At 36.9% G+C, this 17,332-nt stretch overlaps 1 protein-coding gene and 1 non-coding gene across 2 annotated transcripts in view; one reads left to right on the top strand and one right to left on the bottom strand.

The window, feature by feature from the left end:
* Nucleotides 1–3,155: 3,155 nt before the first annotated feature.
* The window catches only part of LOC125235751 (neurobeachin-like), a 462,438-nt gene continuing 448,261 nt past the window's right edge, over nt 3,156–17,332 (top strand). The window contains 1 exon segment of the mRNA XM_048142334.1: nt 3,156–3,258. Within this exon segment, the coding sequence (XP_047998291.1) occupies nt 3,175–3,258 (84 nt within the window). The 5' untranslated portion in view covers nt 3,156–3,174.
* Nucleotides 11,389–11,461, bottom strand: Trnav-cac. The gene has a single exon. It is a non-coding gene; the product is annotated as a tRNA-Val (tRNA).

Here is a 17,332-nt window from a genome sequence, read left to right as displayed (position 1 = left end):
TGCCAGCTTGCAGACCTGAGGTTGACTATGATAAGAGAAGCATCTTAGCAGGTTGCCTCAAGGGCCTACTCCAAAATCCTGCCAGATTTCCGTCCATAGTCCATAATAGTGCGTAATTTTATTTTCACGAATTTATCGGATTCGGATCGGACGTAGTTCGAAAGCGCTCTATTTTTAACGTAGGTACCTATCGTCATATTCAGATAGAACGAATATTTTCTTTACCTATGTATTTACAAATAGTCAAATCTTTTGGGAATTACATAAAAGTCATAAAATTATTTATTTAATTAAATTTTGAAAAAGAAACCCCGACCCCGACATGGTGGACCGATTTTCATGAAACATGGCTAAGAACACTCCCGACTAGGGAATGCAATCTCGACGAGATTGGGGCCCAGGCGAGATCTCGGGAATTCATGAAACCAATCTCGCGAGATCTCGCCAATTTCGAGATCTCGCGAGATTGGCCGGTTTGTGGGTTTATTCTTGTAAATAGTCACAATATAGCAATGAATAAGAATAACAATAATTAGAATGATTGCTATTATGAAACAAATATTTATCTTGACTATTTTTTCAATTTTTTTTTGATGTATTTTACATTGTTTAACATAAATTATGTACCTGTGAGGAAGAATATATTTTTTAAAACTTTGAAGTATAGATTATCATGTAAGAAAATAAAATAAAATAATTCACGAATGAGTAGAAGCGTGCCAAATTCGAATTCGTTGCCATGCCAACCGCGAACGGTACACAGTAGAGACTACTTAAAAATTCCGCAACGTATGCCTTTATTGATGAAAGGATAAAAATTTAACATTATAAAAGTCAAGGTTATCCCTACCATCATTAAATAGACCCACATAAAAACATTAGCTGTACTCAATTAATTATGACTAGTTGACTACTAGTAAATTACATAAAAATATTAGACTACCAATACAATACGCTTCTTAAACCGGACAGTTAAATAAGAAACTAAAATAGAAAGAAAAACAGAAATATACTATATTATATAAATATTATTAAATAAATATTACAGACCATTCTTACAGAGATTGACAGAGTCCCACGGTAAGCTCAAGAAAGCTTGTGTTGTGGGGTACTCAAGACAACGGTATACATAATATACAAGTACTTAGATACATAGAGAACATTCATGACTCTGTGACCAAATATCTGTGTTCATCACATCACACAAATAAATGCACTTACCGAGATTCAAATCCGAGACCGCGGCGTAGCAGTCAGGGTCACTACCCGCTGGGCTAGGCCAGACCGGTCGTCAAAAATATAATAATATATAGTAGTGTGACTATTAAAAAAGAAAAAAAAAACAATACTTTTTTGAGTATAAAATAGAAATTGTTATTGGTAGGCTTGGGACTTTTGGATGCTTGCTATGGTTCTGGCATCCGCAGAGTCGCCATTATGTTAAAAAAATTTTTCGAAGTCAAAGTCAAAGCAAAAGTCCCAAGCCTAGTTATTGGTTGCCTAACAAACGACAGCCGTAGTAAGGTTGTTGTAGGCTTCTAGGTCTCTCGACATCCAACAAAACTCTGTGCACGAAAATTCGTAAAACAGATGGTTATATACACACAGCCGTAAGTGTAATACCATAATGGCAAATCACGCAAATAGCCCTGGCTGACACCCTTCGAATTATTTCGAAACGGTCTGAATCTGTCATTCGTCATTCCGAACAGAGATAGGTAAATTATTGAGCGAGATAAGCGAGTTGAATCTCTAGATCTCTACTGAGTTAACGAGTTGGCGAGTTCAGTTAAATGATATAGTTCATATAAATCACTTACAACTTGCGAATGAAACATGTCTAGTCATTTCGCGAGCTTCGAATAAGACGTTTTATGCTTGAGTTCAATCTCGTTGATCTCGCGAGATCTCGTCGATTTTTCGGCCGAGATCAATCTCGCTAAAAATGACCGAGATCTCGTACAAAAGAGATCTCGCGAGAACGAGATTGCATTCCCTACTCCCGACTAACTCAGCTTTCAGACAAAAAAAATCAATTTAAATCGGTTCATCCGTTTGGGAGCTACGATGCCACAGACAGACACACACACAGACAGACAGACAGACAAACAGACAAACAGACAGACAGACAGACAGACACGTCAAACACCTCTTCGTTTTTTGCGTCGGGGGTTAAAAATGTTATTATTTAAATCTACCCATCGATGTACCCATTGCGGAAATATAAATTAGAGAGGCACTCCATAAATGTCAATAAACCCTTAATTTCATGATTTTACTTTTTTTAACAATTTACAAATATATGACAACATGGTGGTATATATATGCTGAGCACTGGAAAAATAATGAAAAAATCTATCACCATTTTTTTAATATGAAACAACGTAACTAAAAAAAGATGATTTTTAATAGCATATTGAAAAATTCGAATATTGCTTAGTATTTTATCGTGAAAAACTGTACTAAATCTACTATTGATTCAATGTTTGTGATGCTTGGAAAAAAATCCATCACCAAGTAAAGAAGGGTTAAATATAAACGACACGAAGTTTAATTAGAACACAACAGTTCACAATTGCGAGCAGCGGTGACGCACCGCCAGTTTTGGCGGCGCGGCGACGCGCCGCAAAAATTCTGCGTTGCGGTGCCGCGCCGCGAGTTTTTGCGGTGCGTCGACGCACCGCGAGTTCTTGCGTCGCGGTGCCGCGCCGCAGATTTCCTGCCGCAAAAACTGGCGGCGCGGCAACGCAACGCAGAATTTTTGCGGTGCGTCGCCGCAACGCGCCCATGTGGCCAGAGAAAAGTACTTAATGCGAATGGTTAGGCGCACTTAATAAAATTCAAAACAACACTACTTTAAAAGTGGAGATATGTATGTTGATAATTGTATTGAAATTGTTTGATTCGGAACATTTTTGCATTAATTGCATTAAGTGTCTACGAGGTAGCAGTAGACCTGAAAATTCTCATTATAAGAACTGTTTTAACAATTTTTTTTGTTATAAACTGAAATAGATACCATGCACTAAAGAAAAAGCGATCAAGCCCACTGGTGGCGGGAAGCCGCCTCGCCTTTGAATCGAACGTATGCCGTATACGGTCTCCAGCTAACGCGGCTGACGTGCTAAAAATATTTTTTTTGTGTTGTTTCAGTTGGTCGGCGGCGAGTTCGACATGGAGCTCAACTTCGTCATCCAGGACGCGCAGAACATCCAGCATATGCTGGAATTGCTGGACCACTGCCCGCCCAGCTTGCAGGTATGCCCTACCTTTACTCTGCAACTTGCTACATGAATGTCAATTGTATGATCTTACGCTTGTATTTTATGGTAGCCTGGTACTTGAACGCTCTGAATAAATCACTGTTGGCAATTGTGGTCAATTTGACAAGCAAATAGAATGAGTTATTTTGGTCACAAAGATGCTATGTAATGTTGTTGCACTTCCGTAATGCTTATCGATTATGTTATGATTTTCAAAAACGTAATAATACTCCCTTTAGCAGGTGCACAACTGCACACTATACAAGTATACAAGCTTTATGGCCCGAGCTTCAACTTCTTTTCTTATTTTCTGTTTTTCATCGTTTAAAGGACGGACGCACCAAAATTAGACAATGCAATGTCAAACAGATGGGTTAATTTTAACCCTTATTGATAAATAATAAGGTACAAAGTTGTGCTTGTCGGTTGTGCCGCCATTTTCTCTCTTAACTGACTATAGTGACTATCATAAATCTTATTGCAAAGACTTAAGGTTCGCTATTGTTCAACAAATTGTGTGGCCGTTAGTCTCACGTAGAGCACATAATACGCGCTTTTTGTGAAGGATTCTCCCAAATCTTCTCAAGGATACCTTCTTGTAATTCATAGGATCCTGGTTGTTAAGTAGATCAGTACTACCGTTGTTTTAGAAACTTGCAGAAGCCGTTGTAAATTCGGTACTTTGTTTGGAAATTATTTGACTTCAGATTTCTTTTTATATCTACTTATTCAAGTCTGATAATAACGTGTGCATGTGCTTGTGCATCTTGATAGGACTAAAATAAGAAGGATTTGAAAAAAATATGAGTAAATTATACGGGTACGTAGCACAAAGTCGAAAATCAAATGTCCGAAGTACGAAATTCCGAAACACATGATATCGAAAATAAAAATTGCGGGTCTATATTAATTCGCATAACTGAATACTCGTAATATGAATTGGCATACCGTTTATTACGCATAACGTTTAATACGCATATCATTATTTCGCATAACAGATTTCGTATAATGCTAATGCGCATAATGTAAATTGTTATAACGATGAATTGGTATAAGTATAATAAACATAATAAACTTTGTTTCGTAGAATGTTTAAATGGCATACAAGATATAGTTATTTGTTATACAAGGGGGCAAAGTTGTATTTTAACGCCGAGTGCGGAATTGAAAAACGAGCAAGTGAAAGGATTTTATAGTTGAACCACGAGCGAAGCGAGTGGTTCGAGAATAGAATCCTGAACTTGCGAGTTTTTTAACACACGAGAAGTAAAATACATTTGCACCCGAGTGTAACACAAAACTTTTCCCCTCAATATAGCGAGGAAACTACAACGCTAAAAATGCGTTTATCACTGCTTCCAGTAGTTCCACAGGTGGTAAATCATCTTTATTACTAGATTCACCTACTTTTATCAATTTTAAAGCAGTTAATTTGACTTTATTCAAGGTCAAATTACTTTACCCACTAGTGGATAAAATGCGTTTTTACCCGCTGGTATTAAAGGACAAAACACGTGTTTCCGAGCTAGTGAGGGGAAAAGTATATTTTCACCACACTAACGGGTAACGGCTTACTTTTCTGTTCGAAAACAGATAGTAAAATTGCATTTTATCCACAAGAGTGCAAAGTAATTTCATACAAATTTTAACTTGATGTCTTAAGCTAGCTGATAGAATTTTACCTATAAATGATGATTTTGAATCATAAATATTGAAGAAATCGATGGATTTGATTTAGTTTGATGTTTTATAGTCAGTATTTTGTTCGTGTTGGGGTGGTGAAAAATTTTGTGTTTCAAACTCGGTGGCAATGTTTAACGTGCCGTACGAAGGTTAATGTGCCTTGAAACCCTCGCAACCCTCAAGATTCCACTTTTTGAACCACTCGCTACGTTCGCGGTTCAATATTGGAATCTTCCGCTTGCTCGGGTAACAGTATTGGTACGTGCGATCTGCGAAAATCTGAACGATGAAATAATATTATTTAAATACTATCCATTTTCAATTTCTTTAGTAAGGTACAGCGGGGCAAATCTAGACTAAAAGGCAATTGTAACTAATCCATTTTTTCCATTATTACACTATTTCCATTATTACATGTACCCACTGAACACGCTTACTACATAACTGGTAGACACTCTATTTTCTGAAAAACACTTATGAAAAACGAAAAAACTTAATAAGTAATGTATAAATAAAATAAAAACTCCTTAACTCAAATAATCTTTTCAGTACAGATGGTGTTTTTTTACGCACTAGTGCGAGAAGTGGTTCATTATATGCCAGGTCGAAACTTCGGAGGCTCATCTGTACTGAAAAACGTCGTACGATACACGTGCGAAAAGGAAATTCGTAACTCGTGTCGATTTAAAACACTCCTTTCGTTCGTGTTTTAATCTATCGCCACTCGTTTTGAACTTCCTTTTTTACGCACTTGTATCGTAATGTACTATTTTAATTTAAGATTTGCAGATAAGTTCATAAATTAATGTATAATGTATATTTCTTAAAAATAAACAGTTGTTTTTAATAATGTAAACATTGTAAAACATGGAAGAAATTGACCACAGTTACATTTGCCCCTCACTCGAGATTTGCCCCGTTGTACCTTACTTACCCCTATTTTTTTCATTCTAATGACATAAGTGAGACAGAATAAAATTAAATACTCAAAATCGAGCGCTCGAAATTGGAAAATCAGCCCCTGATTGATCCAATCGCTTGCTTTATACAGTTAGTAAGTATGGCAATTCATTTTAGGATAATTAAAGTTATACGAAATAATAGTATGCAAATTTCAATTATGCAGATTCATTGTTATGCGAAATAAGAATTATGCATTTTTAATATTATGCTTATTCAATGTTATGAACAATTATGTTATGCCAAATCTGTTATGCGAATTCAAATTATGCGAATTAATGATAGGGGAAATAGAGGGCACCCCAAAATTGCTATTGTACGAAATTTCTACAGATGCAGAGTTTCGATATCATGTCTTTCGGAATTTCGTACTTCGGTTCGGACATTTGATTTTCGACATTGTACTACGTACCCAATTATACTTTGCCCAAAATATTTGAATAATCGTATATCAAACACAGCTAAAGTTTGCACAGTTCGTGTTGGCAAAAACAAACATGACACAAATGCTCAAATAATTTATCAATGCAAAAAAAATGATCCCTTATACCTGCTCCATAGAATACCGGTCCCATTCCTTCGACTCAGTGTAAAAGAGACAGCGTTAACCAATGAACCCATAGTTTTTTCTTGTGGGCGTCGCAACTCCTGTCTTCTTTTTTTTGTAGATGTCAGGTTAAAGATACCTCCTGTAGTCTCCTGGTGCCCTTGTGTCGAATTAGATCGATCTAACCCTTTAGCGCTTTATAAGGGCTTAATCAATTTGATTACTATTTAAATTTCGTTTATGGCTACATAAACAAATTGAAAATTTCGGCGATACTGACCCACTTTTTTTTAAATTTCTGTTGCTTCCACGCCTACTTACATGTATTTTTGTTACGAGAATTAGAAATATCTCCTCAACCTTTTTGAGATCCTAATTCTAAAATAGAACTGGTAACCCTTTGATGAAGTTTGTTTAGTTCACTAACGGTATTGTTGACACAACAATACTTTTTTGTTCGTCTTTTCGGTTTTTACCTGGGTTGTTCTCCGCCTCCACTGTTACTGTCGTGGTGACTGTTAGGTATGTGATCCTGTTACTAAGTAGATCATGTTTAATCCTTTCATTTTCTTTGTTTAACTTTGAAGTTTTTAATTATCAATATTAACATAGGTATAGACAGCACAGCATCGAATATACTAATGATAAAGATGTTTATTGCCACAAACGTTAAATACCAATTAATTATCGAAACAGCACATTAAGACAATAACAGTTCTTATTCGAAAACAAACTCCGCGTGCGAATTCGTCTCCATATTTTCTTTAATGAATGCGGGCTGTTGAGGTTACATACAATTTTGCATAGCCATCAAATACCGCAATGTAATAAAACTCGTATGCGAGTTCTCGAACCGTCTAAATGGGCCCTAATAATAATAACGATTCATTTCGGTATTATACATTCGCCGCACGTCTGGCTCTACTTAATCTCCACATTTTTTTTTATAATTACGAGTATAGAAAAATGTTTGCGGTTATGGTAAAGTTACGAAACATAATCTGACCCAATTGTATAAGCACCTACATACAAGTTCAAAAATCGGCTCACTTTATATTTCGTCAACCATACTTCCAATTTCCAAGCAACTTCTATTTTTAATTAACCCCCGACGCAAAAACGACGGGGTGCTATAAGTTTGACGTGTCTGTATGTCTGTCTGTTTGTCTCTCTGTCTGTGTGTGTATCTGTCTGTGGCATCGTAGCTCCCGAACGGATGAACCGATTTAGATTTCTTTTTTTTTATGTTTCATGAAAATCGGTCTACTAGGTTACGTCGCAGTCGGGGGTTTTTTCAAAATTTTAATTTTGTGGTTAGGTTATTCAATTCTTTAATTGTCAGTTCGAGCATAAAACCTAAATGCTTCGCAGCGGTTTCATCGTTTTCTCCAAAGCGCTAATCGCTCTCAAATCTAAGTTTAATTCCATTCTTAATTTCTTCGATGAAAGTGCAAAATGGATTCTATTTGATTGCTTCTAAAATTTTGCACTTTAGTGTGGCTTGAGTTTGTAGCAAAAAGATTAGGATTTCCCTTTTCGCATCTTTTGGGCCTTTATGCTTCAATAGTCGTTTAACGTTGGGTTCTTTGGGTGCGCATGTAAAAGTATACATTCTAGTCGATTTATAAGTCTCCGAAGTTCATGCTAAACCATTTTTTGATTAAACTAGTAGTAGTATTCAAATAAAGTAATAGTATGTAGGCATGGCTGAAGAAATATTAACCTAAGTTTTCGAACAACTTGTATTTCGACTTTAGTTACATTATTTCATCGACTTGAAACTATACAGATATTGAATTGATTTTTTAGTTATTCCGGATTAGACCAGAATCATCAGAAGACGTGGCCTACGGTGGAGCTCGCTCACCCAGAAGGTGCCTGTTCACCCTTGATTTGAAGGTTGAACATTGGCAATGACTATCACGGTTCATTTAGATTATTGATAACTTTTTTATAAAGTAGACGAAATATTATTAATCTTTGACGTATCGTCAAAGTCCGAGAGATCGTCTCAAATTATTTTTCCACCACACATATTTCACATTACACTGGTTCTCTCTTAAACTCACCAACTCTCGTCCACCAATCGGAACGCTTCGTCCAAAACGATCTGCAATTCAGCCAGTCACCGGCCCCCCGACGCCCGTTAACGAGGCCCGATCCGCCAGACATGCAGCCCTGGTGGTGGAGATTGCATTACCAGTGAATTAAGGCCCTCTTTATGGACGTATTTTACTTGCAGAGATAGGCGGAGATGGAAATGAGCAAAAAGATAGATAGATGAGTAAAAGGCACCCAAGAGCTCACTGCCGAATTCAAATTTCATTGTGAGATTCCGATATTGCTGATAGTGCTAACACTTTTAAGTAACGTATTTGGTCTATGATTGTATTACTTTTGATACTGACTGACAGAGCAAAAAACAGCCGTAAAATATAAATCAAAGAACATAAAATATAATTAGGGCAAGCCATGTTCTAAATGCTTCCTCCCATTCTCTTTATTAACTTTTTCCAGCTGTGTATTTTTAACATCACTATTATTAACGTATTTTATTGAGTTTAAACTGAATACCGACCGTTTTACTTATCTTAGCGCCAGATTTTAAATTGAATATACTTCTTGTTCAAGACGATTCAAGATGCCTTTGGGGGTGCGCGTACTTTTCTCCCCGTACATTCGACGTATGCACTGTTATCCAAATTTATGTGATCCCGATAGGCGATACGGAAGACGAACGAGGACAATAAACTACTGCATTGTCTTTCTACCTCTTGTGTGACTTTTATACGAAAACGTTGTTTCGATTTAGAATGAATTTGTATCATAAGCTGTGTTTCCAAAACGTACCCCTTGGGGCGCTGTTCCAAATCCCATACAAAATGACGCTTACAATGGGACGTTACAATATTATTGATAATATTCTGTTACTTTTACGTCGAATTTTTAAAGGCCGGTTTCTTTTGGTGATGACAGTTAATCAGTCACGCTAAAAAAAGTAAGAATCAAAAATCTAAAATATAAAAATGTTATAGGAAAAATAATGTTGTCAGTCCAGAAATTCACATACAAGCAGACTTTTTAATATATGACCAAAGAGGATCGAGTATTATATATAATTAGAGAGTTACTGTCGAAGTAAAATGTGTAATCACAGTGCATAGACTGCCATCTCTTGACAAAGGCTCCACAGGCAACCTCAGTTTTGACAATTTGGCCCATATTCTTAGCTTGATATGTGTTAAAATGTCAAATATTGATATTAGCGCCATCTATAGCTGAGCGTCCTCGAAGTTGTAACGCCATCTAGGCCACCGTATCTTTTTAACCGTCGCCTCATATCTCAAGAAGGACGGTTATCAAGTCGTCTGTATGTTTTTATTTTTTATGTTTGTTCCTCGATATCTCCGTCGTTCCTGGACCGATTTTGAAAATTTTTTTTTTGATTGAATGTATATACATACAGATTGGTCCCATTTTTCTCAGAACCCAGTTCTGATGATGGGATCCTGGAGAAATCGAGGGAACTCCTCAAATCTGAAAGGCATACATATGGTGATTTTTGTGTTAATAAAGGAACAGCATGCATTTAGGTACGGAACAGTGACATTTGGTGCAGTGGAACTGCTGATGATGGCCGTGGAATTTCTGATGATGGTCAGAACCGAACTCCTCAAATCTGAACGGCACGCTTATAGTGACTTTGGTATTTTTATAAGAACAGCATGCACTTTCGTCCAGAACAGTGACATTTGGTGCAGTGGAACTGCTGATGATGGCCAGAACCAAACTCCTCAAATCTGAACGGCACGCTTATAGTGACTTTGCCATTTTTATAAGAACAGCATGCACTTTCGTCCAGAATAGTGACATTTGGTGCAGTGGAATTTCTGATGATGGTCAGAACCGAACTCCTCAAATCTGAACGGCACGCTTATAGTGACTTTGGTATTTTTATAAGAACATCATGCACTTTCGTTCAGAACAGTGACATTTGGTGCAGTGGAACTGCTGATGATGGCCAGAACCAAACTCCTCAAATCTGAACGGCACGCTTATAGTGACTTTGCCATTTTTATAAGAACAGCATGCACTTTCATCCAGAACAGTGACATTTGGTGCAGTGGAATTTCTGATGATGGTCAGAACCGAACTCCTCAAATCTGAACGGCATACTTATAGTGACTTTGGTATTTTTATAAGAACAGCATGCACTTTCGTCCAGAACAGTGACATTTGGTGCAGTGGAACTGCTGATGATGGCCAGAACCAAACTCCTCAAACCTGAACGGCACACTCATAGTGACTTTGGTATTTTTGTAAGAAAAGCATGCATTTAAGTTCAGAACAGTGACATTTATTTAGTTATGTTTGTTAAGCATATGTTTTGAAGTCAAAGTTTGTCAAGCTTCGATTTCTTATAATATAATCGGATTCATGAGGAATTGAGGAAACTCCTCAAACCTTAACGTTATACGTATATTCATTTGTGTTTCCATCTAATAATTAAAGCATTAAAAGCAGTTTTAAAAAATACTTACACATTTCTACATAATCCAACATTCGCAAGTAGCTTTCACCAGAACCCGAAAGGCGACGGTTTTTTTTTTCTTAAAAATTATTCTGTATGGTACTGAGGTACGCTTTTTATGAATAAGGCCATTAAACTTTATTTGTCTAGATGGATGGATGTCTTTGTATACAGAGTGGGGCCTGTAACAAAGGCGAAGAATTGAACTCTAGGCTATTCTCCTTATACTGATCAACATTTGTTAGGCGACTTTTAAAAATAATTTGTATTTTGATTTTTATCACCCTTGAAAGTTTTTTCTAAGAGGTAATGAGGTATAGCAAATTCTGTTAAGTCTAAAGTGTGATAGACTAGACAACATCAATGACAACAATATGGCTAGTGAAAAAAAAAAAAAAAGTATCTGTTTCCGCCCGGGATCGAACCGGGGGCCTTGTGCGTGTGAAGCACACGTGATAACCGCTACACTACGGAAACTTATTTACTCTGTCGCAAATTAGCCACCGCTTACAACTCGAGCAAGGTTCCTTTCTCTTATCGCTCGGACAAGTGATAATATGTGTTGGTGTCATTGAATGTGATAATTGTAAGACAAAATATGTACTTACTTGTGTATATCTTTAATTACCTACTGTTCTGTGTTATTACTTTATTTTATATGAGATATATTAAGAACAGTAACTCTAATCGAATAGGTATAACGTCGAAGTAAGAGCCGTATTATGAAAGTAGGTATTATATATAGGTTTCGGTAACAAAATCAAAGGCAGTTAAGCACACCCAACTTAGGTACCCACGTCAAAGTTCGTCTAAAACTTTCCTGTAAAGGCTGGATATAATCTAGATAAAAAATAACTGACAAAATAATGATATCGTAGGGCCTTTCTTAAAAACGGGATTTAAAAATATGTGTTTTGTAGGTTCGTTCACCAGAAATAAGATCGCCCAAAAAGAAGGCTATACTATATGTGGAATTGGGTCTAATTATATATCTATTTTTTAATGTGCTGAATTCTAAATACTGTCTTGTATTAGAGTTTTCAAAATTACTCTATAGACTATAGTAGACTATTACATACAAGCAGTTACAAGTGTATAAATTCTGCTGAAGAACAATTTTCGGATCTCAATTATACTAAGCGCTTTTCCAGGAGGTTGCTCGTGACAGCTGCGCTTGCTGTAAAACGAGCACAATTGCATTGCACTTGTATTTCTCTCAAATTATTTGTAAAAGCATAGAATAACGAAAAATGAAGCGTTTTATTCTTGCATTTAAGTGCTTACTCCTACGAATGTCCAAGAATACCACAGGTTTTAAAACATACAGTATCACAGCAATATCAAGAGCGCAATATCTAACTTTTAATTCAACTGATTTACAAGTGTGAATAATAACGTTTCATTGAACTGACTGCCGCCGACGTAATGTGCAGATAATGAACGCGATGTGCTCACGAGTTGCCTAAGTGAGTGGAAGTTGCGACGCGACCCATTACTTGCGGCGACTTCTCATTTCGTACGCCGTGTTTATTCTGAGTAAAGAATAGACATTTTATGTAGATTTTGGAGAGAATGAAGAGCTCTACGATTGAGGTCAATTCGAACGCACTCGGATCAGAATGAAGTTTAAAATAGAACATCATCTTTTATTATCGTGCAGTTGGCTCCAAATTTTGGATTGGGAATTATTATTTGAGGATCTCACTCGCACCAGGCCGTATGCTACCGTGCGTGTGGTATAAAAAATGGGTGCATTTAAAGAAAGGGTTGCAATTTACAGAAAGCTGTCAAAAATAATATATATATAAACGACAGACTTAAGAGGATTGAGCCTTTTTGCTTAACAACATCGTTATCTTTACTTTAACTTCCTTGTAACATAAAAATCACAAAATCAGTTCAATTATATTTGATATAGATAAAAGGGTATCTTGTAATTATCAAATTTTATGATGTAAACGCAAAACTGTCGTTTTGGTTTTGACTGGCTCCCCCAAAATAATAAACAGAAAATTCCTGCGAAAAATATCACAAAACAGTCCAAACTGCTCTTTTGAAAACATCGAGGGGCCGAATGAATTGGCCGCTTTGCTAAGATCAAATTAATTTGGGCCCGGGCGTTATTAAAGAACAATGGTATTGTATTTCGCTGGGAAATTCTGAAGAATTTGCTCTTTTCGGGATTTTTTTTGTTTAACGTCCAAGATCGGGTCTTCGCTAATTACTTAAATACGTTTATTTATATTAGAAGTTGTTAATTTTGCTACTTAGAAAGATTAGTGGTATGTAGTGTTTAAGGTAAGTAATCCCAATTTGACTCGATCTCTCGGACAACTTTTTCGTCAAATCATAGGCAAAACACCAATCTATTCTTAACTAATCTATTCTTAACTTACTTAACTATCAGTCAAAAATCCCCCCCCGCGTCATCCCCGGTGCAAAGGTGCCCAACACGCTCGCAGCATTGCCACGCTGAATCGCGATGGACAACCTCTGCACCAGGAATGACCCGGAGCGGGGATCTAAATCATAGTATGTTAATTACTGCAACGCTAGGTAAAAAATACACAGACAATTGATACCTAAGTATAAAGAAATAAATTTAACATCTAAATTCCCCAAATAGCGGTCAAACAGGGTTAATACCTTTTTCGAGTCCCGTCCCACGCCAAGAAAAACGTTTTAATAAGATGACGGGGCGGAATCCGGGCCCGTCACGTCGACGTGTCGTCCATCAAGCGCCTCTTGCCGCTGCGTGCCTGGTACTTGCGGGCGTGATGTATCACTTGATTAGCTTTGACTCCTTTGACTTCTGAGAGCCTGGTCGAGTGAGATGGAGGTGTGAAAATAATTGGAGCTTAGAAACAAGTACTTGTCAATTGTAGTTTGAGTAACGCCATAGTGTTTGATAGATATTGATAGTTTTCCAATTATCGCGAAGAAAAAAATGGAATATTTACGTATATGGCAGGTTATTGGTAGTATGGGTTTAACTCACAACAATTGAGGAATCCATGGGAGTTCATGGGATTGGTACAAAAAATAAAGCAGTTTTGAAAAGATACTAAATTGTAGACTTTATGTCTTTGTCATAAGGTTTATTAGGTAGCAGGTAACAGCGTCGACCGCCTTTTTTAGGGTTCCGTACCTCAAAAAGGAAAAACAGAACCCTTATATACTCTGTCAAACAAGTCTGTCAGTAAGTAAGAACTAAGAAAACTATAGGTATCCTTTTCTCTAGCACCCTAAAGAAAAGGATGCATATAGTTTTCTTTGTTCTTGTTTACTGACAGACTTGTTTGACAGAGTATAGGATCACTCGTATGTCTGTCTGTCCGTCTGTCACAGCCAATTTTCTCCGAAACTACCGAACCGATTAACTTGAAATTTGGCACACATATGTAAACCTGTGACCCAAAGACGGACATGTAATTTAAATTAAGAAAATTCAATTATAAAGTGGGGTGGGGGTAAAAGTGAACATTAAAAATCAAAGTTTCTAGAACTATGTGTTACATATAAAATGAAACAGGGTTTTTATAAGTATTTCAAAAATATTATTTTAATAATTTTTAGTAAGGTAATTTTCAAGTTATTTAATCAAATAGGCAAAAAATTTCAAAAAAATACACGATAGTTTTCAATCTATAGATTACAGGAAAACCTAATAGAAATCTACAGTAAAGCGTAAGTCGGACTTAAAAGAAAAAAGCTCAAATTACGAATTTCACTCACTGCCGCTGCAAGGAATTACCAAATCTCTTGAAGTTGTTTGAGCGCTTTTGAATATTACATATAAACTCATTTCCGTGTCGTTTTGTACAAAATATTGATTATTAGTACAACACAAATTACTTAAGTTCCTACTAAAAAGGAGGTGCTTAAGCCCTTCTTGTAGTGTACGGAACCCTTACAGCGCGAGTAGAACTCGCACTTAGCCGGTTTTTTTATTAAAGGACGCTGAACACATTAGGCCAAGGTATTGTCCCAGGCCAGCCCCTTGAGCCAAAAGGTAACTGAGGTAAGTATGTACTTACTTGGCCGTATCGTATGTTGGCCAACCAAATGGTGTCGGTTTTTTTAAAAAGTGACCTCATAAAATGACTATCTATTGCTTATTATATAAATAACAATTAATATTACACAGGAAAATCTACGAACTAAGGAACTGACACTAGCCTGTTTCTTCATTTAATGCTATTTAAAAGCACCAAGCACAAAGTCACTAAATCCATTGAAGCTATTAAGCTGGGCAAAGGACAGTAAATAAAGACATAATAAAAGCGAGTAATAAAACTAGAGGAAAGTAATTATGTGAGAGCTAAGCCGCGCAGGGTAAGCCCGGCTGAGCTGGGGAGACATTACATAATAAATGGAGAGTAACAGATTATGAAAGATTGGTTAGCAGTGCACCGTAGACTAACGCGAATGTACTCAACATTCAAGCGAATTTCAACGTATAATCGTATATATAGTCCTCCTCACCGATTTCGGCGATGGCGACCTCAGCATCAGCAACTATGGATTACGCCTGTTATGGGCTCTAATATGGCTGGCCAGGCCGAATTTCATCTGTAAAGACTCTTTGGCAAGTGCTACAATAGAGTTGGCCAGAGGTATTGTGTGTATATACGTAATAGGAGGGCTTCGGTCTGTCTTTGCGTTGCTGGCGTTTGGCATCTAAAGTATTAATTAATATTGATGATAAAGAAGATATATAATAATAAAGATTGTTGATCGCCAAGATCACCTATTTGTAGTAAGCTCCTCCCACCGCTCAGGGTCAATGCTGCAAGCGTACCTGAACGCTTGCAGCATTGATTAAGGATGTCCTTATGCTGACCGCCATGCTTCCGCTTGCCGTCCACCAATTCAGAGTAGAATACAGTTTTAGGCAAGCGGCGGTCATCCATACGAAGGACATGCCCAATGCCCACACCACCTTAGCTGCCGCTGCATTAATAGAGCCTCCATACCATAGAGCCCGGAACGACGCAGTACTTCAGAATTCGAAACTCGATCTTGCCATTTGATTCTGAGGATGTGTCTTAAACTTAACTTCTGTGCGTATTTCTGGGTTGATAAGTAAAATTGTTACGCAGCGTTAATATTTTTTTTCTCAAACATGGTATGAAATATTGATGTTATGTGCCTTATAATTGGCAGCGAAGTATGACGTTGCAGGTGCGGCTAGGACGATTGATAGATAATGGAATTTCATACAAACCTTGCAGGCCAAGGCCGGCAAAGTCTTCTTTTTTAATTTCCAAACACAGATAATTAAGAATAAGAATAAGAATAACTTTATTGCCCATAAAATGAATAACAGATATGACAGAGGTCTCCGCACTAGGCTACGCCTGTATCGCGGGGAACCAGTACCGTTACCATGGGCTGCCCAAGTGAGAGCCGTATTACTTTACTCAGAAAGTAAGTGAGTTTACGTTTGTTTACAATATATTGTGCCTAACTTCACGCCAAAGAAGCTGCTTCTATCCCTTTCTAAGTTTATCAATAAACGGAGAAAGAACTATAGGCGAATGCTACGCCTCTGGTGTTTACGCGATGGAACTAAAATCATAAGTAAATGTAATTTACCTATCGAAATCTGTCAATATAGGGTCTACTGCAAATTTCGAAACATACGCACTGAGGGATTCTTCCTCTTTCACTTTATACTGATAAGAGTAAAAGAGACGCATGTCCACATTTCGATAACTTCGGTATTCGGTAGTAGGCCTCAAACCATAGGCCAAGTCATTCTGACGTGACATTTCTGTCAAGTAATACAAAAATCACATGGAATTTTCACGATTATATTTGCAGATTTAAATAAAATTATGACTAACATATTGTATTAATTTATAATATTACGTGAAATTCAAGATTAGCTAAAATTGAATAAAAAGATAAACCAGTGAACAAATCAAATAAGGTAATGAGTTATTTTTGGCCATCATTTTGTACTATTTTACAATAGAGATGATTATATTGCTCAAAGCAGTTTTTGGTTTCAGAAAGATGACGGAAGCTATGATTGAAATCAATATTTCCAAACAAACCCGTATGGTATTCAGTCAACATGGAAGATGGTTCAATGATATTAATACTGTGGCACTCTGGCAGTTACGCTACTCAAAACCTTAGGGCAGCAGAGGGGAGCAGTACCAATTTATAGGTGTTTTTGTTCCGCGATCACAGGTATATGTATAGAAGTGCTCCAATAAAGGAAAAAACCTCAACTCCAAAAAATAATCCTGTTACTAAAATAAAGTATTGGGTTGGTAAGAAAGTAATGAGCGAATCATAACCAATATTGTAATTTTTATTTAATTTATTATTTTAATC

This window comes from Leguminivora glycinivorella, chromosome 18 (assembly GCF_023078275.1).
Source record: "Leguminivora glycinivorella isolate SPB_JAAS2020 chromosome 18, LegGlyc_1.1, whole genome shotgun sequence".
Lineage (NCBI taxonomy): Eukaryota > Metazoa > Arthropoda > Insecta > Lepidoptera > Tortricidae > Leguminivora > Leguminivora glycinivorella.
Note: the sequence above shows the minus strand (reverse complement) of the source record. Positions and strands in the feature narration are given on the sequence as shown.